The sequence below is a fragment of the Parasteatoda tepidariorum genome, chromosome 10 (genome assembly GCF_982258835.1).
Source record: "Parasteatoda tepidariorum strain Cologne lab strain chromosome 10, Ptep-v5.0, whole genome shotgun sequence".
Taxonomy (NCBI): domain Eukaryota; kingdom Metazoa; phylum Arthropoda; class Arachnida; order Araneae; family Theridiidae; genus Parasteatoda; species Parasteatoda tepidariorum.
The window spans coordinates 40,869,390-40,896,887 of record NC_141764.1 but is presented as its reverse complement, the minus strand read 5'-3'; the positions used below and the strand labels follow the sequence as shown (position 1 = coordinate 40,896,887).

The 27,498-nt window shown below is 28.8% G+C and overlaps 1 protein-coding gene across 1 annotated transcript; it reads right to left on the bottom strand.

The window, feature by feature from the left end:
- Positions 1–567: 567 nt before the first annotated feature.
- Positions 568–27,498, bottom strand: LOC107441523 (E3 ubiquitin-protein ligase RNF8). The gene is made up of 9 exons (XM_016054811.4): positions 27,016–27,498; positions 23,358–23,471; positions 23,137–23,268; positions 21,540–21,947; positions 15,728–16,000; positions 13,083–13,187; positions 11,913–12,126; positions 5,865–6,116; positions 568–2,932 (listed from the first exon to the last, which is right to left on the bottom strand). Exons 1-9 carry the CDS (start codon positions 27,115–27,117, stop codon positions 2,895–2,897), a joined length of 1,638 nt encoding a protein of 545 aa, XP_015910297.2. The 5' UTR covers positions 27,118–27,498; the 3' UTR covers positions 568–2,894.

Sequence of the window (27,498 nt, the reverse complement as noted above, 5' to 3'; positions counted from 1 at the left end):
AAATCATTTAGTTAAACCTTAGTTTTTTATGACATTAATTTTATTTACAGATCTTGCAACTTTAATCATAAATGCATACGAATAATCTCAAATGGGATAATTATTCATTTTCAAAAGATCTAAATTTGTCAATAACCGTTTTAAGTTTTTTTTAAAAAAAACTAATGTAGTTAGAAAATTTCTCAACTACATGTGCCTATGACACTTGATTTACTAATATTTTATATGTGTCTTCAAAACCTTTGAAAATAGCAGAAAAATAAAATTAATAAAAAATATACCGTTTCAAGTTTAAAAACTAGCGTAGTATGAAAATTTGATTACTAATATTTTATCAATGTTTTCAGAACCCTTAAAAATAGCAGGAAAATTAAAATCAGCAAAAAATATGTCACGATGTTACTAAAGAAATACTTATTGAAATGGCATGTTTCTGCACCTTTGGCCAAAATTGGTTAACAAAAAAGTTTTCTGCTTTTTATCAGTTTAGAAATTGTAATATAATTATAAGAAAATATATTAAGTCTCTTTTATAAGAGTTTTAAAAAATATGAAAGGAAACAAATATACAAAGTAAGAAAAATTTTATTAGGGTCTAAATACACAGTTTAATGGAAAGGGCAAGAAAATCTACATATTATTTGAATAAAAAATAATCTTCAAAGTAATGAACAAAGCTAAATATATTAAAGTTTCAAAGCATAAAAGGAGAGTGCTATTGCAAACATTGCACAGTTTACTATTCTAATTAATATTTTAAATCCTTACTTAGAAATCATATTAATATATAAAGCAATTTATTATAATTTGAAGTGATTGGCACTAGGCTTGATATTTATAATAGTATTGAATCAATTTAATACTGTGCTTTAAATGAACTTAGATATTAGTTGTTTGTATACATTGTCAACACTAATGTAAGAAATTTTGGTCCTAACATCTTAGATGATTGGACAAATTCTCTAATAGTAACTTCCTTTTATTTATTTCTTCTCTTAATGATATATTTTAAAATACTCGAAATGGAATTGTTTTTGCATTATTGTATTACATTAATTTTTTATTATGGATTTATTTCAAGTTATATTAGCCTTTAGATGCCTTATAATTAATGTATACAAATCAATCATGCTTAACATATTTCATCTGAAATCAATGAAAAAAGTAATTTGTTTACAGTAATTTTAAATTATTTCTATTTCAAGAGAAATGTTATTCAATTGCATACACCTACATTGAGACTGACAAGATTTGCAGCAGTGATTGAGGTATAGTATGGTTAAGTTTTAAAATAAATAACATTAAATAACTGGTAAAATTTTATAAGTAACTTTCTGAAATTGGAAAAGAAGTTTCACCAGTTAGATTTTTATCGATGATCACATAAAGTATTAAAAATTTAGATAATAGCTAAATCATTACAACACTTTGTGAGCAACTAAAGATAATTTAATCAAAATTTTAAAAGGTAATCCAGAGTACACTGTTCTTTCTTTATTCAAGTACTTTTTTTATGACAAAAAAACTTGGTGCCTTAATAGCTATAACAAAATATTTCAGCTACTAAAATCTTTTTATATGGGTCCCAATTCTGTCAAATAATACCAGATAATATTTCTACACAAAAAATGATTTTTAACTAAAAGTTTGATTAGAAACCTACTTTGATTAGAAACCAGTTTATATTGAATATTGATTGTGAATTTTGTTCAAAAACCTGTTTAAAGCTATATTCCTGGAAAAATTTTAATTAGCCAGTATCAAAACATTGTTTAGAAGAACAAGCTATGAAATCATTTCATTTTGCCATGTACACAAAAACTAAAAATATTTTTATATATTCATGCCACACCTTGTAACTACATAATTACATTAGGTGGACAAAAAATTAGCAATTTTAAGATATATTAATTTTTAAACCCATAATAAAATTTTCAGATGATTCACAAAGTTGGAAACATTTTTCTAATTTGACATTATTTTTAGTAATTTAGCTATTATTAGAGCTAAATAATTAATTTTTGCAAATAAAGAAGATATAAATAATAATTAAGAGATGAACATTAGTCTTCGCTATTTTTACTGGTCAAAAAATAAGTTATAAGCCTTTCATTTCCCATTCCGAAAATTCATTAGGAAATTTTGAAAATTATGAATGCATAAGAATAATAAGTTCTTTAAATGAAACTCAAAATTTATTAATTATAAAAAAAATCTATTATTAACTCAGAAATATGTCCCTTTGTTATGCTAACTATAACAAAACTAATAAATATTTAGTTATATTTAACTTCATCATGAGTGACTACTTTCTAATATTTTAGCAACAAACTATATCATAAAAAATGAGAATAACTATGAAAAATCAATGCCATCTTGAATTGATTTATATGAGACTGGCTTTAAACTAAAATGCAAAACATATGATTAGGTTTTCATATCATATACATACCACCAACAAAATTCAACCTATTTACTTAAATTGTAAAAATATTGACTAAAGGGAATAATAAAATGGTGACTTTTCAGTAATTATTAATATTTCCAACTTATTAAACACAGCTTTTTTTTTAAAAAAAAACCACTAGAATAATATAAAGACAGTGTGAACTCTAATGTTACCTCTTAGTTATTGCTGTTATTATGATACAAAAATGAAGCACAAAAATACAATTTTAAAGAATAACACTAAGATCTTTATTTTTAAACACAGTATTCTACTTTTATATCAGAAGACTTTTTCAAAAAATAGAAGGAAATAAACATTTGACATAAAAAATTTTATAATGATAAACATATACAAAAGGAGGAAAAAGATGGTTGCAATACCAACTAATATCGAAACATAGTTACACCAAAGAAGTTTTGAATGGTTATAAATAACTAGCTCTTTTCTAATGAGGACAATCGTCAGCCCAATGCCCGAGTCGACCTAAAAAAGGGAAAAAACATTTAAGTTTTTTTTAATTAATAATAAGGAAATAAATTTTACAGTCATAAGCATCAATACCAAAGAGAAATGAATTTTTATGATACATTTTTACAAACAGGGTTCGTAAGAATCATGATTCTACAATTAAAAACAGATTTAGTTTTAAATTTTTTATTTACTTTCATTTATTTATTTTTTCATTTACTAATCAAAGCTCTGCTACAGTGTATCAGCATTATTTAAAAACATTATACCTAAACAGGGTTCCCACTTAATTTCTGAAGAAGAAAAAAAATTACCTGATTTTTCAAAGTATTACAGGAAAATTTCCATGTAAACTCTGACTATATATTATATATACAGTATAGAACCCGTTATCCGGAAATCAGAAAACCGGAACGAAATTCAATAAATTTTCTCGCCTTTTTAAAAAAAAAAATTTTCCCTCATAAGATTTTACGATTTTTCCTTCTTTTTTTAAAGATGTTTACCTTACCATCATTTTGGAAATAATCATTAGTGTATTACTTCATCGTTTTTTCTTATTTTTAAGATTATTTCCAAATATTTTTTTTTAGTTGGGTTTAACAATAAAAAACGGCTTTTTGTAGCGATTCAGAAAACCAGAAAAATCAGTTATCCGGAATGGCGATGGTCCCGACCGTTCCGGATAATCGGTTCCCTACTGTACCATGCAATTTTTCATTGGAAAACTTTGATTTTTCTTTTTTATAATGTCAAATATTATATTTTGAGAGCAGAAAAATATCATTGAATGAGGATGGAAATTTGGAAAAGCCTATTAAAAAGTGAGTTTTTATAACAAATAATAGTAATAGATGTTAGAATTATTTAAATAACTGATAATTGTTTCTGGAAATTCTAAGACTGGTTATTTTACAGGTATTATATTATATGGGAATTTTACAGGGTTGCCACTCCACAGGGAAAACCTGGAAAATACAGGGAATTTAAAAATCACCTAAAATAACAGGGAATTTTGAATTTTTCTTTACAAACTGGGAAAATACAGGGAATTTTGTTTTTTTATTTTGGTCTTTTAAAAAATGTGACCACTCAAAGCGTAATCTATGGCAGTGGTGCGCAAACTTTTTTCGACTGCGACCCCTTTTGTAGAGAGAAAATTTTTGGCGACCCCTAGAGATAAATGTCCACAAATACGATGTATATTTTGAGCATTTCTTTCGTTTCATCGAATAACATCATATTTGACTCATAATAATTTTATTTATAATTTTAAGAAAATACTTTTTGTATAACACAAAAATCAGTAATTGCCCTTTAATGAAATGTATGTGGCTGCAAGTTTCTAATTATCTCATCGATGTTTGGATGTATGTTGCTAATTGCAATTCGCATATCATCTTCAGGGTTTAAACGCGAGCGGTATTTAGTTTTTATTGAAACTAGTTTGCTAAATCCAGTTTCACATAAATACGTTGATGCAAATTGTATTAACACTCTGATGGCATTCTTGCATAAAACGGGATATTGTTTTTCCACGGATAGCCAGATAGAGAATACATTAAGCATTACGGTCAAAGAAAGAGTGGACAGCATGAAATTGCAATTAAACAGTGAGTGACGGCGCTTCACTCTTTATATGTACACTGTATAGTATGCAGCATGCAGGGATAATGCATTTCATAAAAATTTGGCGACCCCCAAAGAACTTCTAGCGAGCCCCACAGGGGTCGCGACCCCTAGTTTGCGCACCACTGATCTATGGGATATTTAACCATGATATTTCAGTTATACTAAACTATTTCATTTCTCATAGCATTATTGAAGTATGTTCAGCTCTTTTCCCAGCTATTAAAACTAATAAATATAGTTAGTCCAATATAGCTCACACAAGAGCACAGTAATTGTTGTTTCCTCGTAATATATTGCTATAACATGTACAGGGAAAACACATGAATTTTTTTTTCCAGATTTGAGTGGCAACCCTGTTTTAGTATTAAAAAAAATTTAAAAATTCAACTTTCCCTGCATCTTAGAATCAAAATAAAATTCCCTGACAATTCCAGATTTTCCTGTTCTCCCAGACCTGTAGGAGCCCTGAAAATACTTAATATTTCTAACAAACTAAAATTGTTAGCATTACTATATAACTATTACAAACGTCCGTAAATAAATAAAAAGAAAGCTATTTTTTAGGTTGAAACCTTCATATATATATTATATAAATGACAAGTAGCCAATTTGCCAGGCATCAAACCACAAACAAATTAATTTAAATCAAAGAAAATTTAAAAAATTCAATTCTAAATTATGCTTGGTAAACAAAAATTTTTCATCAGTTATGTACTAACTCAATATCACAAAGGTTTTAAAAGCACTTGTCTTTTAAAATCGAGTAATCTGCTGTGCAATAAAATTGAAATTTCAAAATTGAGATTTTTTTATACTTGTAGACATTTATATATAATAACATTTATATATAATAATATTTATATACAATAACTTACTTTTAATATAGTAAATATTTCAGAAAAAGAGAACACCATATTTAAAGAAAAAAAATGTTTAAAAAGTTTTATTCTTAAATTTCCCAATAAGAAATTTTTGTTACTACACTGGTTAGTATTTAAAGTTGCTCTGTCTAAACTTATATTTTTACTTTCAACAGTTCAGTCCGCAGATCACCGCTATAATTCAAGTGAAGAGTGCCAAACATATTTTAATTACGTGTATTAAGGTTTTTTTACACACAGGCAACATTCTTAGTTTTAAAAATAAAATGAAAGTTTTTTTCCTTTATATTGAAATTTGAAAAAAATTTGACTTTGAAATACCTATTTTTTTTTAAAAAGTATAGATGATAGTGCTTTAATGATATTACTCTGGCAAAAAAAAAAAAAAAAAAAAAATCAATAACAAAAATCAGAGTTTAAAGAATTATTATTACCGCAATTGTAACAACGCCCAAATCCACCAAAGTAGGCATGACTATTATTTTCTCCACTGTCTGGAATTCTATCATTAATCAGTTCATCAATTACATCAACATAACTTTGAATGTCATCTGTATAAGACTGAATTTCACTGATTCGTGATCGAAGATATTCTACTTCATCTTCTCTGTCAACTTCAGCAACTTCTGGTGGGTTACTGGTTCTTCTATTATTACTTTTAGATTTTTTACGCTTTGGTTTTTTTTCTAAAATAAAATTTAAAATGAGCTTTATAGAATATTAATCAGAATAATATATGAAGCTTTAATGTTCCAGATAAAATTTAAAAGCAAACATAAAAAACTTTGACAATATAAAAATAAAATACATTTTGAAGTGATAAAAATTAGACAAAAATATCAGGTTTAACAAAATTTTTATATTTAATAAGGAAATTGTGTGTTTATTAATATATGAAACAAAATGTACTAAAATATGATTTACATATTTGAAACAAAAAAGCTTTGGATTTATTGATACATTTGATGTAACTAACTTAAAATGTGTATGCCATGTTTTTTCAAAGGTTTTAATTAAAAAATAATTAATAAAAAAAATAAGTTAAATAATAAATTAAAAATAGTTTATAAACACACATGGTTACTAAAAACTTGACTTGTAAAGAATTTTATTTTTCAAAATACGTATGAAAAGCAAATGTAAAAAGAGAATTTTATTTAAAATCTTTAGAAATAACACCTTTTTATTTGTTTCAATTTTCTTGTTTTATGTTTTCCCTAATCAAGGGTCAAATTTTACATTCTTGCCTAAGTTCTGTTTATGAAATTGTGTGAAAATATTTTTGCCAAAGATTGAAGTCATTTTCCAATGGATGTTATAATTTTTGATATAACTACATTTAAGTAAAAATATATTAACTTTTAAAAACTGAAAATTTAAATGAATAGGGGAGTGTCGGGAACCCCCGCCCACTGTCAATTTCGTATGTATAGAATATTTTTTCAAGTAAATGGGCCATCGGACATTAATTGTTATATTAAAAAAATATTATTTTCAAAGTTTCAAGTATTTCTGCAGCTGGTAACATGGTAAACAATAGTTTTGAAAATATGTTGAATACAGTAGTCAAATTTTTTAAATTTCTATTTTTTAAAGTTAAACCAGGGCTCGAAAAAACTTAGAAATTTTACCCGTCCTAGAGGACGGCTTGTCCAACAATGTACCCGCCCTCCTTTGAAACTAACCCGTCGCTTCTAAATAAATACAAATATAATTTTCTCTTATTTATTACTAACAATTATATAAATTGCACAATGAATTAGTAGTTACTAGGATTACAAATACTAGGATAACATTATACGGTAATAAAATAAGTACTAGGTTACTAATAGTAAAACCTAGTATTTCTTTAATGAAATAATTTAAATAATAAAGGTCAAGTTATCTGTCAATTATCATGTCAATTTATCCAATGGTACAGCGTTTTTTAAATGAATCAAATACGACGTTTGCCAGTTCCACAATCAAGCCAATGATTTACAGAAATTTCATCACAGAAATCTGAAAGAGGTTTTTCACTTAGGTAGATGTTCATAATTGCGGTTGACGCTTCTTGTTTAAGACCAGTACGAAATGTGTTTTTTTGTAAGATTATTGCTGAAAAGCCCCTTTCAACCGCTGCAGTACTCCCAGACAGAGAAAACATCAATTCCACCATGCGCAGTATGTTGCTGTATTTCGAGATTAGAGGGTCATTTTAGAAGCGAGGAGCTAGACTCTTGTAAGATAACAAAAATTAAAAATATATCACGAACATTAATGGGAAAATGGCCGTCCGTGCGGACGTTGGATTCGAGAAATTTGTTGTCCACGGGGAATTTTCGACAGCCAAGGACGAGCATACGGGCAGTTTTTCGAGATCTGAGTTAAACTATTCTTTTTACATTATATAATTAAATGATAAAACAATAGAAACATACAAAAATATTGATTATTACTCAATATTGTACAGAAATATAAGCAATACTCCTTAAGTGGGCGGGGCTACCCAACTCTCCCCTAAGTGTTTTTAGAATAGCAAAAAAAGAAGTTCTTCAACATACGTTAGCAAAGTTATGTTTAATAATCTGAAATTATCTTACACTGATGTCATAAGGTATAATTTTATACTTTTCCATATTTATGAATTATGCTTAACTTTTGGTAATAGTATTTTAAATGATGCAAAAGCAATGGAAAAGTACCAAACTAAAATAAATGAGTTTACTAAATTTGCAAAATTAGATTATTATTGACCAATAGGACAGGCATATTCACATGCTGAGAATTTCATCATATTAATTTATAATTAGATCACAGGAAAATTTAAAAAAAATACTAGTGGAAAAAATTATATTCATATATTAATAGAATAAAATTAAAGCATTTATTTTGCACAATCTGCCTACAAAACCTACCTTTTACAATTGTAGTGATTGGCTCACCGCTAGAGGCCGAGTTAATCACGAACAAAATTAAAGAAGAGTAGATGAAGAGGAGCCGGCTCGTTAGGCTGGTCTTTCCAAGGGCTAAAGAGAATAGAAGGGCTGGTTCACTCCTTTGAAGTAACTCTTGCCGCGCCAATCCTCCGATTTTCTCTAGTGACGTCACTTTGGCGCAAAGCTCGCACTTTTACTTCAAGAACGGAGCATTCGGCCTTACTAACTCTAACTAATATTGGATCATTTCTTTTTGTGAGATATTCTAAGACATTTGTTATTTTCTATAATGACTTTCCTCAGTTTTTGCAGTGAATTTACAAGAATTTAAAACTATTACCGAAATGCCAGTTTGCGCGATTGCAATTTGCAAAAATTCTGATACAAAAACAAAAGGAAAAAATATAATTTTCCGCGTGTTGAAATGAACAACTATGTAAAGAATGGATTCCGAAATGACACAGCTAATATAAAACAGCAATACGTTTATTCTGTCGTTAAGAACTTTTATAAAAATTCATTATCTAAATAGAAACGCCTCGTTACTTCAAAAAGAAAGGCAGGTGAAAAGAATTAAAAAATGGATAAAGTCAAAGAAATTTAAAATATAAGTAAAAATAAAATATATAGTATATAGTTGAAATTGTCCTAATTTCATAACATATTTTTTAATGTAGTTATTCTAAATATTTATGATTTTTTTTTTTAAATATATTCTCCTCAATTTGAATATCTATATATTTATCATCGTAAATTTAAATATCGATAAACAATTGTAAAATTTCTAATGTCATTATGAACCTAAATTATTATTTTGTTTCAGTAATTAGCGTTTAAGGTTGATGTTTCCTAATGATTAAGTATGAACAAATTGCTATTAACGACATATTTTAAAATCAGGGATTCTAAATTTAACTCAACTTATCGTTATAAAAGAATATGTAGATAAAAAAAAGTGTCGATATATGCTTTCATTTTTCTTAATTAAAGTTAAAACTGAACTTTTAAAATAAAGTATTTATAGTGTCATTTTCGCCAACTAGTAAAACATTTTTATAAGTTTAAAATGGTATTTTTTTTAATATAATAACCAAGAAAGTTTTTTTGAACTATGTTTATGAACGGAAATAATGTGTTAATTACGTAAAGTTTGAAAGCTAATAACCAGAAAAAGTCTAACTTATTTTTACAAAGAGAAAGATGCAAAGCTATCATATCTTTGCTTGCGTTCTCCGAGATCTGTGGACACAGTGATGTCATGAGGAGGGAAATCGTAGCTTCAGCTCTAAGAGCGGAGTGAACTAGCCCTTCTATTCTCTTTAGCCCTGGGTCTTTCCTCTATTAGAGTATCTTTTTACATTTCTGTATTTTGGCCGCTGAGGGCCCTTAATATTTTCATAATTGTTTTGTTTATTGTTTTAAATATTAATAAATATATTTTTGTTGCTGTTACATTATTGGATGTATTTCAAAAGCAATAATCCTCATTACAACTATTTACCCGCAAAAATATATGAATAAATAGAAGAAGCAACTGAGAATTAATAACCAAATGAGTAAATGCCAGACAGAATATAAGAAGAATGTAAACTGCTGTTTGTAGAAAATGCAACACCATGAAGGAATCATCAGAATCAAATGAAATTCGCAGCAAATGTCAATTATAGGATATTATGCAAATTAATAAAGTTTCAGAGCCATCGCGCGTGCGTGGCGCGCGCAGCGCCCTCTGAATTGATGCTGAAAGCGTATAAATAAAGTGCTGTAGCGGGACGTTGAAAATAGTCTATGATTATTTGTTAGTGGCAAACGTTTAGTGAGACCTGAGTATGCCTCCACGACGGAAGAATAAGAAATTCAAGCAACTTACGGAGTTTGAACGAGGGAGGATAATCGGCCTTCGAGAAGGAGGATTTTCCTATCGCGCAATAGCAGCTCGTATGCAGCGGAACAGTTCTACAGTGATGCGAGTTTGGAAGCAGTGGACCGACGAGCACCGAACAACTCGAAAAACAGGCACTGGACGACAGAAGGTGACGTCAGAGCGCGATGATCGACACCTGCTCCGCATGGCGGTGAATGATCGCACAGCTTCCTCCAGGCAGCTGGCAGCACATTGGTCTACTGCTACAGGTGTACAATTGTCGGCTTCGTCAATTCGTCGTCGTCTGCTGCACCGTGGATTGCGTGCAAGGGTGCCATTATACAGGATTCCCCTCACGGCGGATCATCGACGGCTGCGTCGGCAGTGGGCTCTTGAGCACAGAGACTGGCGAGCTGATTGGCACCAAGTTGTCTTTTCAGATGACTCACGCTTCAATTTGTGGACCCATGATGGCCGTGTTCGTGTTAGACGTTATGCCGGTCAACGCTTCCTTCCTGAGTGTATTATTGAACGACATAGTGGTCGAACACCCGGAGTTATGGTCTGGGGTGCGATTTCGTATCATGGACGATCCAATTTGATACGAATTGAGGGTAATCTCAATAGCAACAGATACGTCCGTGAAGTGCTACAGCCCGAAGTCGTTCCTTTCCTTCAAGGCATCCCTGGAGCTATCTTTCAGCAGGATAATGCACGCCCACATGTTGCGCGGACTGTTAGAGACTTCTGTTCAGCACAACGCATGCAACTTCTTCCTTGGCCTGCTTATTCGCCGGATATGTCGCCTATTGAGCACGTGTGAGATATGGTTGGTCGGCGTCTCACTCGTGATCCGCGTCCTGCAGTTTCCAAAGACGAACTTTGGTTGCGCATACAAGCGATATGGAATTCTCTTCCTCAAGCAGATATTCAACATCTGTTTGACTCCATGCCACGTCGTATAGCAGCACTTATTGCAGCGCGTGGTGGCTGCACCAAATACTGATTTCGGACGCTTAATTTGTTTCTTTTGTTTTGAAAATTTCATCATTTATTTGTATCAGTACAAGTCGTTTCTGCATTAAATTTCATTTGATTCTGATGATTCTTTCATGGTGTTGCATTTTCTACAAACAGCAGTTTAGTAATAATTAAAGAATTTTTTAAGGTTTGCAATATTTTTATGAGCCAGAGCTTTTAGTTTGGAATAATAATCAAAATAATAGCAGAGCTAAGAATTCAAAATTAATTAGAATGCTAAGAAAGGATAATTAATAAATAATGTAAGTTCCTATAAAAAAAGATAAAGAAATATTTAAAAGTAAATAATACCTTTATAACTTTTAATTTCAAGCAGATGACTGCCAAAGATACTTAGTTTATTAAAAATGAAGAATTAGATTATATCTCATGATATTATGGCTAGTAAAAATAGACTTACAACAATTGTAAATTGTTTTATGCCGTGGCATTTTTAAGAACTATTAAAATTTCTTCTCCTAGGTTCCATGAAAAGCATAATTATGGTAATGAAATTTAAGGCAATGGAAATGCTAAAAAGAAAATCAACTTAAAGTTACAGGCATTAGTAATTATGTCAGCTTTTATTTTTCTTCGTGATTACAGATATAGATAATTAATACAAAAAAATCAAGAATGAAAACAATACATTTTAAATTTTAAAATAATTTTAAATTTACTTTGTGATTCTTCTCTTTTTTTCAATAGTTCCAGACGTTTCTCTAAACTAGGTGGATCCAATTTCTCTACTGCTTTGTTTATAAAGTTGTCCAAAAACAGGCAAGTAGTTTCTGTTTCAATTCTTTCTCGACACATAGGACATTGCTTTTTCTTTTTCTTCCACTCAAAAATACAATGTTGACAAAATGTGTGAGAACATCCCAAGGTTATTGGCTAAAACAATTCAAAAAATATGGTAAGTCACAATAAAAAATTAAATTTCATAACCTATTTCATTAAATTCATATATTAATTTAGGTAATTGGATCAACAAAATCAGAAAAAGAAATTAAATTCCTTCGAAAATTTTATAAAAGCTCTTTTTTTAACATTTGATTTCAGGTTTCATACTCAATATCAGAAAAAAAAAGTTCTAAACTTTGAAACCACCGTTCTAAAATATAAAAAAATAGTTAACACATTAATGCATGATAACAATAAAGAACACGGGACAGTAACACATGCAAACGTGAGAGCAGATGTGCAATGAACTTAAAACAACTCTACTTTGATCTCTTTTGAAGTTAAACTTTAAAATAGAAGTAGTTAATAACCACACGAGACTTATTTTATGAAACCACTTGATAAGCAGAAACTTATTTTAAAAAAATTAAACAAAAGAGTCTTAAAAAAAAAATCTCATTCAATACTACAAGCATCATCATTCAGATTTCTTCGTAACGTATAATACAACCTTCATACTTAAAAAATAAAAAATCATTCATAAGCCACCACAGGGAAAAATAAGATTGCTTTTAAGTGCTTTTCAATTAATTAATATTTTTATAATTAGAGCTAAAATTCATAGATGTTAAAAACTAAAATAGTTAGTATTCTTATCGATATCGATACAACAAAAAATGACAAAAACATGTTTAAACAGACTAATATAACATAATATAGACTAATATAACATGTTTTACAGACAAATTGGAATGCTTATCTGATAAAAAATCAAATTATGAAAACATAATTTTTTATCAAATTTAAATATGCTATTTCTCCAACTTGGTTTCGTCATTCATTTAACTTATTACTTTGCTAAGTGCTGTTACTTTGTTGATATTCAAACTTATCTTTTAAACAAAATCTTTTCTTTTTTTAAAAAAAAAAAAATCTTAAACAATTACTTTTATATACAGCTCTGTACAAATATTACAAATCAGTTCATCTTCTAAGAGTTTTTTGAAATCTTCCTTCACATTTATTTCAGCTTCTTCTTTAGATTTCAAAACCTTTAACAAGAACATTCCATTAAATACATATTCCCAAAAAACTGAAACAATAAGATATTACTTCATTCGCTTCAAAAATATACAATTTGGAAATAACAATCGGCAAATTTTGAATTTAGTCTTCTGTTTTTGAATGCTTGAATCATGTCAATTGTTATTTCCAATTTGCATATCTTTGAAGAAAATGAAGTTTTAAATCAAGTAAGATTATCCCATATTAGAACTTATAACAAGAATAAATCTTAATTTCTAAGATTATCCCATATTAGAACTTATAACAAGAATAAATCTTAATTTCTAACTAGTTTATTAATAATAATGACACATAGTTGAATAGAAAGAAGTCTTGTAAAATATTTTAAGTTAGGTAAAAGTAAGCTCAATGTATAAAAAAAATTTAAGCTGCTGCTGTTTTGTGTGTTTAACTTTACACCAAACCTTAAGACTTTGAAATTAAGAAAGTGTGTACAAAAATGTACAAGTACAATGGAATTTTAAAAAAATTCTTGGCACGAATATTCATTTGAGAAATATCAACTGATGAACTAGTAAGTAAAAAATACCATACAGGCCGATCTATGCCATGCCAAACGGGCCAGTCATGATTTAAAATAAAATATAAAAAATGAGAGGGAGATTGTTGCTAGGTTTATAACACACTTAAATATTTTTATTGAAATTTTTAAAAATATAAAAGACTAAAGAGATAAATTTCAATAATGATATCACTGCTAATAATTAGGGTTCACACTAACAATGGAAATTCATTTACTGGTCCAAAAAATTAATATGGTAGACAAACTTGAGAAGAAAAAAATATTAAACTTCACAATTGTATAATTCATGTTAAGGTACTCATCAAAAGTAATTAATTACTATCTATAACACTCTAAAACTAATTAGTATCATTACCCCATAATGATTAAAGATTAGAATTTATTAAAATTAAGTGCAAAGAAAGTTTACATAATATTAGTAAACAGATTCAACATAGATTAAAATGCTGAGACCAAATAAAAAAAATGAGGAAAACAGAAAGTAAAAATTAACAAAATATTATACTAAAAATTTTTAATAAAAGATTGCAAAAAGAGGAAAAAATTATGTTTTATTGATGAACAATTACACTATCAGTACACGACTGCAGAGTGTAGCAAAACAAGTAAATTTGAAATTTCAACACTGAAAATTTTTTGAACCAGGCACTTTCCATTACTCATTTGAAAAAGTTTAAAACTGAAACCTAACCTACGCTTAGAATAAAATTAGTACAAAATTTTTTTTCAAATGCATGGATTTTGATGCAAAAAAAAAAAGTAAGTAACTATTTTTCGTTATTATTTTGCAATTTTCAAACAAAGTTCATGGCGAAAATTTTGTTGCCCATGCATATCATTTTAGCGACATTTATAGAACATTTGGTGACAATTGTCCCTATGTCATCATACTGCCATGAAACCTAACTATAATGATATCAGGTCATTGTTTTATATCATTAACTAGCAAAATCAAATCACTTCTCATTTATTTCTTTACGTTGAGTCCCACAAACTGTATTCCTAAGTTTATTATTTTATTTTTTTTACAAGTATATTTAATAATTTTTCAAATCTAAGCAATCGTTCATTTTGGTAAGAATAGCACATTAACAAAGCGTTATTACATAAAATTATAAATACTATATATTTTATAAACAAAATGATAAAAAAAAAAAAAAAAAAAACAATGACGAACATGAAGTAACTACAGCTTTATGAGCAGGAAGAAAAGCCTCTCAGCATATTCTTTAAAAAAAACACTTTCATTGCACCTGTATAAATAACAGTAACAATTCCTAGATAACACATAAAAATTAAATTTTATCTACTTTATTTATAGTTTACTTATAAGCAATTTTTAGCATTACAATATTTTTGACACTATTTACTAGCAAAATACAAAGTAATAAAATTTTACTTTAATTGTAATTTTAATTTATCTTTTTTTTCTTTTAACCAGTGATTTTAAAGATTTTTACTTTTGAAATACTTAAAAAAATAAGAAAGAAGGATAAAAAGCCATTAGTTTTAGTTTTTTTTTTAGTTAGATCAACAAAAAAAAAATTCTTTACCTTTAAGATATTACCCTAATCAATACGCCATAAACTCTATTACTGGACAATACTCAATATTCCATTCTGGTCATGTATATAAAACCTCACTTCCATTTTACACCTACAAATGGTCTAGCAAACAACAAAAGACTTCTAATTTTTTAATACAAAAAACGTCTACCAATCAAGAATTGAATACCAGAAAAATGACCCTTCATACCACTGTTTTTTTAATGGAAAGGGAAGAAATAGCTCTAAATACGGTTACATTAAAAAAAGTATGAACATTTTGAAGCATTAAAAATGAAAATGTCAAAACCACCAACAGCAAACATTTTTCAAAAAAAATGAGTATATTTAAAAAGTATATTATAAAAATTATTTGATAAACAATAAATATAACACACATTAAAAACCAAACAAGCAAAAAACACTAATAATAACTTACTTCAACTAGTCTTGCATTTTCATTCATAGTATCAGAAAATTTTAAATTTAAAGTTTTGATAGTCTTCTGCAAGTCATTCACTTTCTTTTGTAAGACTTTAAGAAGATTTGAATGTACAGCCACACTACTTGAATTTAAATCAGTGGAACACAAGAATTTCTTCACAGGACTAACATTCTTCAAATCTTGATTCTTATAAGTCTGACTGTCTGAATTCCAATCAGCAATATCATCATTCAAAAGGCTCTGTGAATTTTCGCTGTCAGAATTCTCCTAAAGTGAGTGATCAAAGTATGTTTATTTGAAGCTCATTAAAAATTAATTATACCACAAAGAAGAAACACATTTATAGCATAAGCCACACTGATTGACTCCAATAATATAATGCATCAGTATCAATAGGAATCAAAGTAGAATACATACCCAGCACCTTGTAACTGCTAATTTTCTATTATTAAAATTATAATTAATATGAAGGGAAAGAGCTACTGTGCAAAATAATTCTGTATTAAAAGCAGATTTGTATTACACGAATGCGCAAACACTGTTCAGGGGAAATTTATCACCACCAGGGAAAATATTTTTAATATCTCTCATTATAAACAAAAAACAGTCAAAATTCTCAAATATCTTCCAGTTTGTTCCACAGTCAATATTTGTAAACATCAAAGAAAAATTTTTAGTATTACTCATTTAAAAAAATATATATACACCGAAGAGCCATTACATTATGACCACCCTCCATCTATAACAATGGGCTCGCCTAGGTTTTCACAGTTTCTCACCCAGGAACAATGTTTTCATGGGGCACATTAGGACCCATAATCCTCATAGGAAAATCCCTGACGTCTGTAAGCTACTTGAACATAGTTACAGACCAGGTTCACCCATTCATGGCAACAGTTTTTCCTGCGGGGGATGGTGTTTACCAACAGGATAATGCACCATGTCATAAGGGTCAAATTGTCGAAGAACATTCCAGAGACTTTCAAGTCAAGTCTTGGCCCCCAAATTCACCTGACCTTAATCCAATAGAGCATTTGTGGTTCTACTTGGATAACCAAATTCCGGCTGTCCCACTACCCCCTCGCAATGTGAGGGAATTGCAGGACCAGTTGGTGAGGGCTTGATACCAGATACCTCAGACTACCTATCAGCACCTTGTGGAATCAATGCCATGGCAGGTGCTAACAGTTTTGAGGGCTAAAGGTGGTCCTACATGTTATTAGCAGGGTGGTCAAAATGTAATGGCTCTTCGGTGTATAGTCAAACATTCCCAATCTTAATCTTGCAGAGATTGATATGAGAATTTTTTTTTTTTTGCTTTGCACAGCCGCACTTTTCCCGCTATGTCATAGCATTTGACTTTCAAGCATGCTGATATTTACAATAGTTAATTTAGAATTCTTAAAAATTAAAATATTTTTTAAAAAATTAGTGCTTTTGAAACAAATTTTGCCAAAATAAATGGTAACAAAAGGGTTGAAACTAGTTTCAAAAGTTAATTAAAATTAGGATATTTAAGAGTTAGTTATAATTGTTCGTCGCTCGCAGTAAGTTTTTTTATTTTATTGAAGTTGATTAAAGGATAACACTGATGATAAAAAAATTATGTAAATTAAAAGTAATTGAACTGCTTCTATTAAAATAGCAAAACATATTCATTTTTTCTTTTTTTAAATTGTCATGGGGTATCACTCCACTTAAATTAAAAATGGAGTTAAAGATTCAAAAAAAAGTTACATAGCAAAAATATTTAAAAAGCCTGAAATTCACTAGATTCAGTAGTTAAAATATCATTTTCTTTAATATTGTGTCCTACATGTTTTAATCTTCATTTAATAGCTTACTTAATGGATAATTAAAAACTATACATTCAACTCTACATAACTTTCACATATAACTCTCACATAAAATAATTATTTCTTGCAGGCTTACACTCAGAAGCAAATCCCACTGATCTGAATTACAAGTCTTTAGAATTGGTCTTTCAAAAATAGTCAAAATTTATCTTTACACAGGGTCAGAATAACTCAAAATAATGACGAATCTTTAACAGTTGAAGAGAAGAAAAAAAATCAAAATGTTTTAAGAATTGAAGGTCATAATCATAAAATAAAAGAAATATTATAATATCATAGATAAAATTTATAATGAAATAATAATAATGAAAAGAAATATAAAATAAATATGAATCGATCAATATAAATGAAGAATACAAAATGTGAATACAAAATAAAATATGGTAAGTATTGTGTTTCAAAATATACATAATAATGTTAAGCCATAACAATCGTGGGCCATTATCAAGTCTTTATTTTAGATTGAAAAAATGAGCAAAAATCCAACACATTCTTTTATTTAGCAAGTTACTTTTAAAGTTCTTAACAATGGTGTCTTTCTAAAAGATACTCTTCAGGAGTTCAACATTTTAGGCGGAAAAATTTTTTAGCATAAATGTAATGACAATTTTTTTTCTTTTCTTCTTTTTTAAAAACCTTTTTAAAAACATCCAATGGTTGGACGAAGGCAGTGTTTCCCACAGTGTGGCACGCGCACCCCCAGGGGTACAGGAGATTTGCCGCAGAAAGCCAGAAAGAATTCTGCCACAGGGGAATTTAATATAACCCTGTAACAGAAACATTTTTGTCGTAAAAGAATAAAGCAGCTTAAAGAAGATAAGATTTTGTTTAAAAGTTGATATTCATTTTGCATGATACTCAATAAGTTATATACTTCCATTGAATAAAGAGTTAGCTGTTACATTGACTGTTAAAAAAAATAAATAAAGGTACTATTTATATTTGCTTTTCATAAAATGAGAAAAAAATTAAATAACTGATTTAATTTAATCATGATTAAAAAAAATTAAATTTATAAAATTTAAAACCCAGGAAATATGTAATGCCTATAATGGTATCACAAATATAAATAATAATATATTTCAAAATGTATAATTTAATAAAGTATAATAAATGTATTAACAATACTGTAGCAATTTTGTGATCAACACCTATTTGTAAATTTTAACTTCAAGCACAATTATCAAATGATCTAATTATAAAATTATTGCAAACTTTGTGTAGAAACTTATAATTTTCAGACAGATAAAGATTCATAATAAATTACATAAAACTAATTTTGATTGCAATACTTCCATAAAATTTTATCATATATTTATGTTTTCTCAATAGGATACAACTGTACAAGTTACACTTTCAATTTCCAATTATTTACATGCTTACTTCATAATTTGTTTAGTACTTAAAATTATTTATTTAATATTATTTCTCAATGGCCTGTCATAAAGTAGTTCGAAGAAGAAAAAAGCGTATTAAAAAATATTTAGTTTTAGAATCATTCAAAATATAAGGTTTGACAATCATTACTGACAAACAAAAAACATTTATTATACAATAGAACATCTATATAACATAATTCCATAAACTGCAATTCCCTATAAGCTGCAATTCTGCAAAAGCCACACCAGTTTTGAAGTTAAAAGCAATAAAACTTGCAATTAAGTAATTTCTATAACTAAGAACTATTAATTTATTACACAATTTGCTAAGAGGTTTAAATTTCAAAAGCTAAACAAACCAAAATTGATTAATTTGTTTGTTACTAATTCTAATGATGCAGAAAATTGCAAATGCAATTTTTTTTCTCATTGAATTAATTACTGTAAATAATAAATACTTAAATGCATAGTTTATATTTTTAATTATTTGTAACCAAATATTATTTTAAACAGGGTTCCCACTCTATGATGAGATTGAAATTCAAGGACTTTCCAGGACTTTTCAAGGACCTCAACAAAATTTTCAAGTACCTTAATCTAAGACCAATTTTAAAAATTATTCTCTTCTATTTTACAAGAAGCAACAATGCTTGTTGTGGCAATAATTAATTTCAAATGTAATACTTAAATGCTTTCCCTATATAGAGAGAAGAGAGTACATGTATTATGGACTACCATTTATATTTTATTTAAAACAACCCTACTGGTTTTACATATTAATTCACAAAATCATTTTCAGCACAATCTATAACTAATAGTAATGAGGTGTTAATGGTGAAATCCTTTAATCCTGTGTATTTTCACGTGAAGGCTGCATGAAAGACAGAGCTAAATCTTAGGTATTCCATATTCCATGACTATTCCATAACCCCCTCCTCTCCTCTATTAAACATCGTTTCTGAAATTATAAAATTTATTCATCCATAATTTACACAACCTTCTCTAAATGTTATGCAGCAACAATTCTTTCTGAAAATAAAAATTAGAAGGAACATATCCCATTTTCACCATGTTTAACATTATTCGTTATGTGTAATCCACAACTATCAATGAATATGACCTGGTGGGAATATTTCTCTTTTAATTCACACTGAAGCTTCTCATAGAATTTCAAATTGACATAGGATGGATAATTGAAGTATTTCCATGGATAATTGAAGTATTTTAGAGAGCTTTTAACCATCATCCATGCATTTGTAAAAAGAGGACAAAATATTTTCTGCAGTTCCATGACCCATAAATTGGGAGGTAAGATACTTAGTGCAAACTTTATTATCAATTCCTTACCATAGTGTCCATCTGCTTAGATTGTAGAGACTGATTTAACGTCTCATCAAAGAGTACAGTGTAGCAATCAACATTCTTCAGCTCATTTATAAGAATCCCTTTGAAGTATAGTGCCAATCCAAAGGAGCCCAAATAGGCTCACTTTGTGGCACTACAAGAAAATTGTCTCGCTATACAGCTATCAGCAAAAATTTTGGAGAACAATTTACTAATCTCTTCAATGGAGTTATATGAATAATTACTAGTGATGCGCTTCAGACACCAGAGAATTTCAGCATCAAGCACATTCCTTTTGACCAGATAAGAAGACAATGTTACCTCGGCCACTAAAGTTTCTGTTTCACTTGGGGCACACGATGTTGAAGGAGTATTTACACCAGATGAATTAGATGTTGATGTCTTTGGAAAAAGAGAACTCAGGACATGAGACTGCTTTTTTGTTTTACCTTTCTTTCATGTGTGATTTCAGAGCAGATTCTTCCATTTTTGCGATATCGATCTCCCAGGCATAACTAGTCTAAACTACATAACACAAATACAAAGCCGTGCCTTTGCGAATACACTTTACAATAAAGTTTTGAAATGACGCAATAAAGTTTTGAAATGACGCAAACGTAAGGACAAGTGTGGATGGTAAAACGTCAAATTTATTGAAAACTACAAGGTACATATTGTTACGAAATGCGAGAGTATTCCAGTTTCGATAAGAAAAAAGATCTAAGCATATACGACAGAAGATGAAGTGGAGTCTCGCCCCGGACGCATTGATTGTCTGCTGTGCTCCGCGCGCTTGGCAGACACCAAGATGCTAGGCCCGGTTAGATACGGTGGCATTTAAAACCACGTGAGAGAGCTCGGGAACAAAACAGAACGAACGAGAAAGATCCGCGGGTGTTTTATAAAAAGGGCCGCCGGCAGTATTGGACAAATTCAAGGACCTATCAAGTTTTTCAAGGACCTAAGACGTTTTTCAAGCACTTTCAAGGACCTAAATTTAGCACAAAAAAATTCAAGGACTTTCAAGGACTCTCAAGGACCGTGGGAACCCTGTTAAAGCATTTTAAGATTGATCTTTTACACACTAATACTGCCATATTTAGTAGGTAAGTTTAAAGATGAGTGAACTGATCTATAAAACACAAAATTCAATAAAATGCTAGTACCAGATTTCAAGGTTTGTATTATAAAGAATGTCTACTGTACTAGCAATATTAAATTCCTTACTTGGAAAGGCAATCTTTCAAGACCAGGTACTGGCCGAAAGAGACCAGTTGAAGTGGATGGACCAATTAAATTGTCCTCCCGACAGAATCTTGCTCGCTTTTCCTTCTTCTTTTGAGATGAATTGGCTTTACGTATTCTAGTTTTTAAACTGTCTAAACTTGATATAGAAGAATCAGTGTGATAACCGTCCTCTTCACAGCTGTGATTATTTGATTTTACTAAGAGATTTGAGTTTCCAACAGCTGGAACACCAATCACATCAATCACAGTCCTTTTTTCTGAGCTGTTCTGGGGAGGCATGCCAGTAGGAGAAGCTTTTCTTTTAACAGCTTTAGTGTCAGAGGATTTCTGAGAACAGTAATTTTTACGGGAAGCTCTTTTCCCCAGCTCATTTTCACCATTTGAGAGCTGTAAAATAAAGAGAATGTAAACATTATTATTCTGCTTAATTAACAGTATCAAAATTAAGTCCTAAAACAATTAAAATAAGAGAGGTGTCAAAAAATATCTTGCTTCAATACAAACTTTATATAGAAGGAGAAAAAAACAGTTAGTGTTCCAACAAAAGCTCACAGCTTCTGAGTTTCACACTGCACTTCCGCTTTCATTAACTTACCACTTTGCAATTTGACCAATACCATTTTGCAAATTACATCTTATAACTTTAAGTGCAAACATTTGCTCTCAGATTCATAATACAGAATTTTATAGAATAATAAAGGACAAATCTTTCTTTTAAAATTGTTCTTTAGTTTCTTCTTAATTTTTCGTACATAATAAATCTGAATGTTAAAAAGATATTAAAGATATAAGATTATGTTTATTTATTTAGAAACATTTTAATTTTTCGTGGAAATAATAAAGTTACAATTTGATGAAGGTATATGAAGAAGAAAAAAACAGCTTAAACATTATATACTGATCGTGAAAAGCAATAAAATGTTTTAAATCACAAATTGAGTTTCCAAAAAGAAAACTCATAATTATTAAAAGCCTGCAAAACACCCTTAACACATATTGAAACTGAAATCAATTAATTAAGCTTGCATAGCAAGTTCAACAAAAAAAAAAATTTTATCAATTAATAGCTAAACCTGTAAACCAACTAAAGCCTGTAAACTAAATAGAGCAATAAAATCCCCAAAACACAGCTGGTCATTTACACAAAAACATATAAATTAAATCTGGTTTAACAACTGAAATATAATGATATTGATAATTCAACAAAATCATATAAAAATTTCCTTGCACAACAAATTGTCTCCATTGTCTCATATGAAGAAAAGTTGGCTTCTAGTACAAGAATGCAAAAAAGCCTAAAAATAAGTTATAAATCTACCTTGTATCAATGACTAGTATCAATCTGATGATAATTGCACATAATACAAAAAGAAATCTGCCTGAAACTTGCTTATTTGCACTTATTACTTTGTTTCAAAATTTTTACCAGCAAAAAGAGTGTTCTACTATCTTTATATAGATACAAACAAATCTTATTAAAAACTGAACTTCTATAGTGGTTTTCAGTTAAACAATTAGTCTCAATTCAAAATAAAAGTTTCAAAGAGACAAACTGGTAATTAACGATTTTTCTTACTTTGGCACCTTCAAATTTATATCCTTCTGGTGCATCTTCCTTTGGTCCAAAATATATTGAACAGCCAGAAGTGAGTGGAACATGTTCATTCGAAGGAATTCGAACATTGTCAATGTAAGTCCCGTTGACACTCTGCAATAGGAAAGAAATAAAAGTTTTGATCTTTAGGGACTGAATTAAAATACTAAATCAAAACAAACAATATTATACAAAACACTTACTCCTAAATCTTTTATCAACCATCCATTTGGAGTATATTTCAGAGAACAATGGTTTCTTGACACATTTGGGTCTTGGCTACTTATATAAGCAGTTTTAGAACGTCCAAGTATTACCTAAAACATAACATACAATTCAACAATCATCTATAAAATAAAGGTCATTTAAATTACAAAAGAGGATTAAAATTTATTTATAAACTTTTAGCATCGTAAAAACAGACTTTAACATTTTATCATAATAAAATTTTCAATCAGGTGTAAAATATTAATACTTTCTGCTTATTAGCACTATCTTAAAAATCTGTAAATGCAAGCTGATATAACAAAGCACATAAGTCTTTTTACTCTTTCGAAAATATGTCACAGTATACTAGGGGTGCACAACCTGCGGCCTGCCAACCCTCGTTGTATGGCCCGCAGCAGCAATCTGAACAAAAAAATTTCTAAATAATTCCAGTTTTTTTTTTTGAAAAATAAAAAACTTGGAAATTTGAAATTTACGCATTTTAGTTTTTGACCCACCTAATTTCAATCAATTCAGTTTTTTTATCACTTTTTCTCGATGGCTACAGATTTACACAGTCTCGGAAATTCCAATATTTTTAATACGTCATTATTATGACGTGCAAATCTCGAATTTTAGTTATCACTTTTGACGCTCTTTGTGTCTCCCGAATTCATCATAAATCCATTGACTTTTCGGTGGTTATTGCTACCCAATTTCACATAGTTTCTGAAATTGTGATATTATAAAGTTATGAGAAGCTTTATTTATGCAAACCTCCTAGCAAATCTAAATGATTGTTTATCGTTTTTTCAGCAGTTATTGCTACCCATTTGGACGTGGATTTTTAAATTTCGATATTTTAGCACGATATTATTACAAATCGCAAGTAAAGAATCAATCATTTAAATAACCATTTTTTGACGTGGTTTAATTGTGCCGATTTTAATCGCAAATTAAATTATTTTTCAATCGTTATTTTAGTAATTATTGTTACATATTTCTGCAAGGTTTAGAAAGTCCCGATATTTTTTATACTCTATTGCAGCACTTTAATTTTAAATCCGGCATTTAAATACACCACTTTTTGACGCGCTTCATTTACACCAATTTCATCAGAAATCTAAAGGGATTTAGATAGTTTTTTGGTAGGTATTACTACGATCGTCCCAGTGTTTTAAAAAAAATCTGATATTTTTAATACTATAGTTTGACAGCACAAAAATTTTGAATCGTGCATCAAAATAATTGTTTTTCACGAGCTCTATTTGTGCTGATTCTAACATGAATATAATTTTTTTTTCGAAAGTGTTTTCTTCTTTCCCATTATTGCTGCATTTTTACTTGTGATTTTGAATATCCTGATATTTTAACACAATATTACAACTTGTGAAATTCGATTCTGTTTGAAATTATTTTTGAAACTTAAAAAGGAATTACGTATCTTAGCAAAATCAACACCTTTAACGAAGAAAATTTTTTTAAAAAAAAACGACATGTGTGCAATTTATATTAAACGCAATCTCTTTTGCATAAAATAATTCAAAACACGTGCATATTACTTTAGTCCCATGAACACATGCAAATTTAACAACACACACCCAACCTATTTTTTGGTTGTCACTCATCACGCTTCATATTTACGCATTTTAAGAATCATACATTTTTATTCTTCTCACAATTTAAAAGTCACTCATCGTAATTTGTATTTACATGATATTTAAATTGCACATCGCATTTCATATTAACTTTAACGAGATTTAAAAATCCTCCATCACAATTCATATTCACGAGATTTCAATACCACACAGCGTGATTCATATTTACAAGTTTTAAAAATCATACATTGTGAGTTTTTTTCTCGTAATTTAAAAACACACATCTCGATTCGTATTCACAGGATTTCAAAACCATGCATCACGTTTTTATTAAAGCAATTTAAAAATCACATATAGCAATTTGTATTCAAGCAATTTAAAAATAAAACATCGCTATTTGTATTCAAGCAATTTAAAAATCAGGAAAGGAAGAACAACATCAGGGACTGATTCCAAAAACTGATTAAGTTATTTTCCCTATGTTTAATACCACCCACAACAACAGCTTCTGTCAAAAGACTGTTTTTCAGAATGAATTTGGCATGTTCAAAATTACACAACAGTCTTAAAATAAAATCTTTAAGTTTTCATTTAATGGGGCAAAAAAGTATCACATGATCAAAAATTATCACAATATTTAAAAATTTTGCAAATTGCAGAATAACCATTAAGAAATTTTTTAAACCAATTTCTACCTTCTTATACCATTTTATATCATTCATGATTATATGCTGGGAAATGATTTGTATGGCATTAAATTTTAACTCTGAAAAAATATAATAAAGATAAGTTTCGTAAAGTAATGTAAATTTTAATTGTTAATAGTGTATTAATTGTAAATAGTAAGTGCCATGTCAAAAAGTATTGGCCATAAAAAAATTGTAAATAGGTATCTTAATACTAGTTCCTTATTATTAAGAAAAACAGTTCCTTCAAAATTAAAGTTTTCTTTCTTTCCTTTTCTTCCCTCTCTTAGGTCCTGCCTATTACAATTAATTTAAAAAAAAAAAAAAAAATTTAAATTAAAATATATTACCTACTAAATGTAGAATCTTATTTTCCGTTTAAATTTTAATCATTTTGCTCCTTATAAACTTTCTTTAAATCAAAGTATTTAACTTGCATTTATTTTAATAACTAGAACTTTTTTTTTTAAATTTGATTCTATGGACAAACTTTTTAAATAGATTTTTGTATTATGTAACATAATAAAAAAAAGTATGAATTTTCCCATAGTTTTAAATTATTTCAATTTATCTAATTTTCTTTTCTAAGAAATTGGTTCTGATTTTTTCTGAGTAATCAATATTGCAGTTTCTAATTTTAAACATTTAAAGAATTTAATTTTATTGAAATATATTACAAAGTTAACTTTTTAGAAGAATTTATTGCCAAGAACAATGATGTTTTTATAACAATGACGGCCTACAATTGCTGTCAACATGTCTGTCTAAATACTTTGTCAAGTAGCACTTCACTAAAAAAGGTTGTGCACCCCTACAGTAATCTTTCCAATAATTTGTGATAGATTAAAAATCTTTATAGCTTCCAGTAATATGCTGACATTTAATTGTGTCTCATCATATTTTTTAAAATATCTTTCAGTCTTTCTAGATTAACTCAACAAATTTTAACTATGCCATGTATTCTGTATATTTGGATAAAAGAAAATACTCTCATTTTCAATAAATTACAAAGCAATATATTAATGCTAAAGAAGATACAGATAATTTTCCCAAAAAGTTTGCAACGCTGTTAATTCCATTACCACTGCGACAAAAATTGTTTGCATATGGTACTTATAATTGGCAGTTATATCTGTCCCTACTCAGACAAAATCTTTCCAAATCTAACTGAGATATTTAAGACAAATGTGAAATTTCCCTAGTTTGAGCAAAACTTAAACTTTATCATAGTAATTTTAGCACAAAATAAAATATATTCGCTTGCATTGTTGACATAGCAAACAAGAGCACAAAGCAATTTCCTTTTTTCATAGCATAATATTAATCCGCAGATGGTTTACGTTACTTCATTATTTATCCTATATACTTACATCATAATCATATAACGGAGTTTTTTTCCCAGAATTTACACCAACTATTTTTTCTAAAGAACCAGTAGTAATTTTGTTTTGAGACACATTCCGTCTCGCCATATCTAATTAGAACTTTAAAAATTTTACCAGCTTATAAAATGGTAAAAATTAATTATGAATTAGCATTATAGATACAAGTTCTGTGTTTTAAAATTTATTTTCATACATAAATAAAAATTCTCAAAATCTACACAACACCATCATCAACTTTTAAAAATAACAATGAAAGTTGAAGTACAACTTTCACTTGTAAAATAAATCTTTGCTACTACATTCTAGCTTTCGTTATCGATGTGAAGCAGCCAATAGTGCGAAGGAAATAAAATATAGAGGCTATTCTTGCTGTATTCGTAATATTAGTGAATGGTTCTCGCTGCTTTTAAGAAATTCGCGTATGCAATTTTGAATGAGGCCATTCTTACGGAATGCTGGATCCGCAAT

Bases quoted from the DNA above. Each gene is read 5' to 3' on its own strand.
- LOC107441523 (XM_016054811.4), bottom strand. From the start codon at position 27,117: ATGGCGAGACGGAATGTGTCTCAAAACAAAATTACTACTGGTTCTTTA. The intron at 16,001-21,539 runs GTAAGGAATTTA...CACTCACTTTAG, and splicing joins TTGAAAGATTGCCTTTCCAA to GAGAATTCTGACAGCGAAAA. The intron at 2,933-5,864 runs GTAATAATAATT...TCCCTTTTTTAG, and splicing joins TGGGCGTTGTTACAATTGCG to GTCGACTCGGGCATTGGGCT.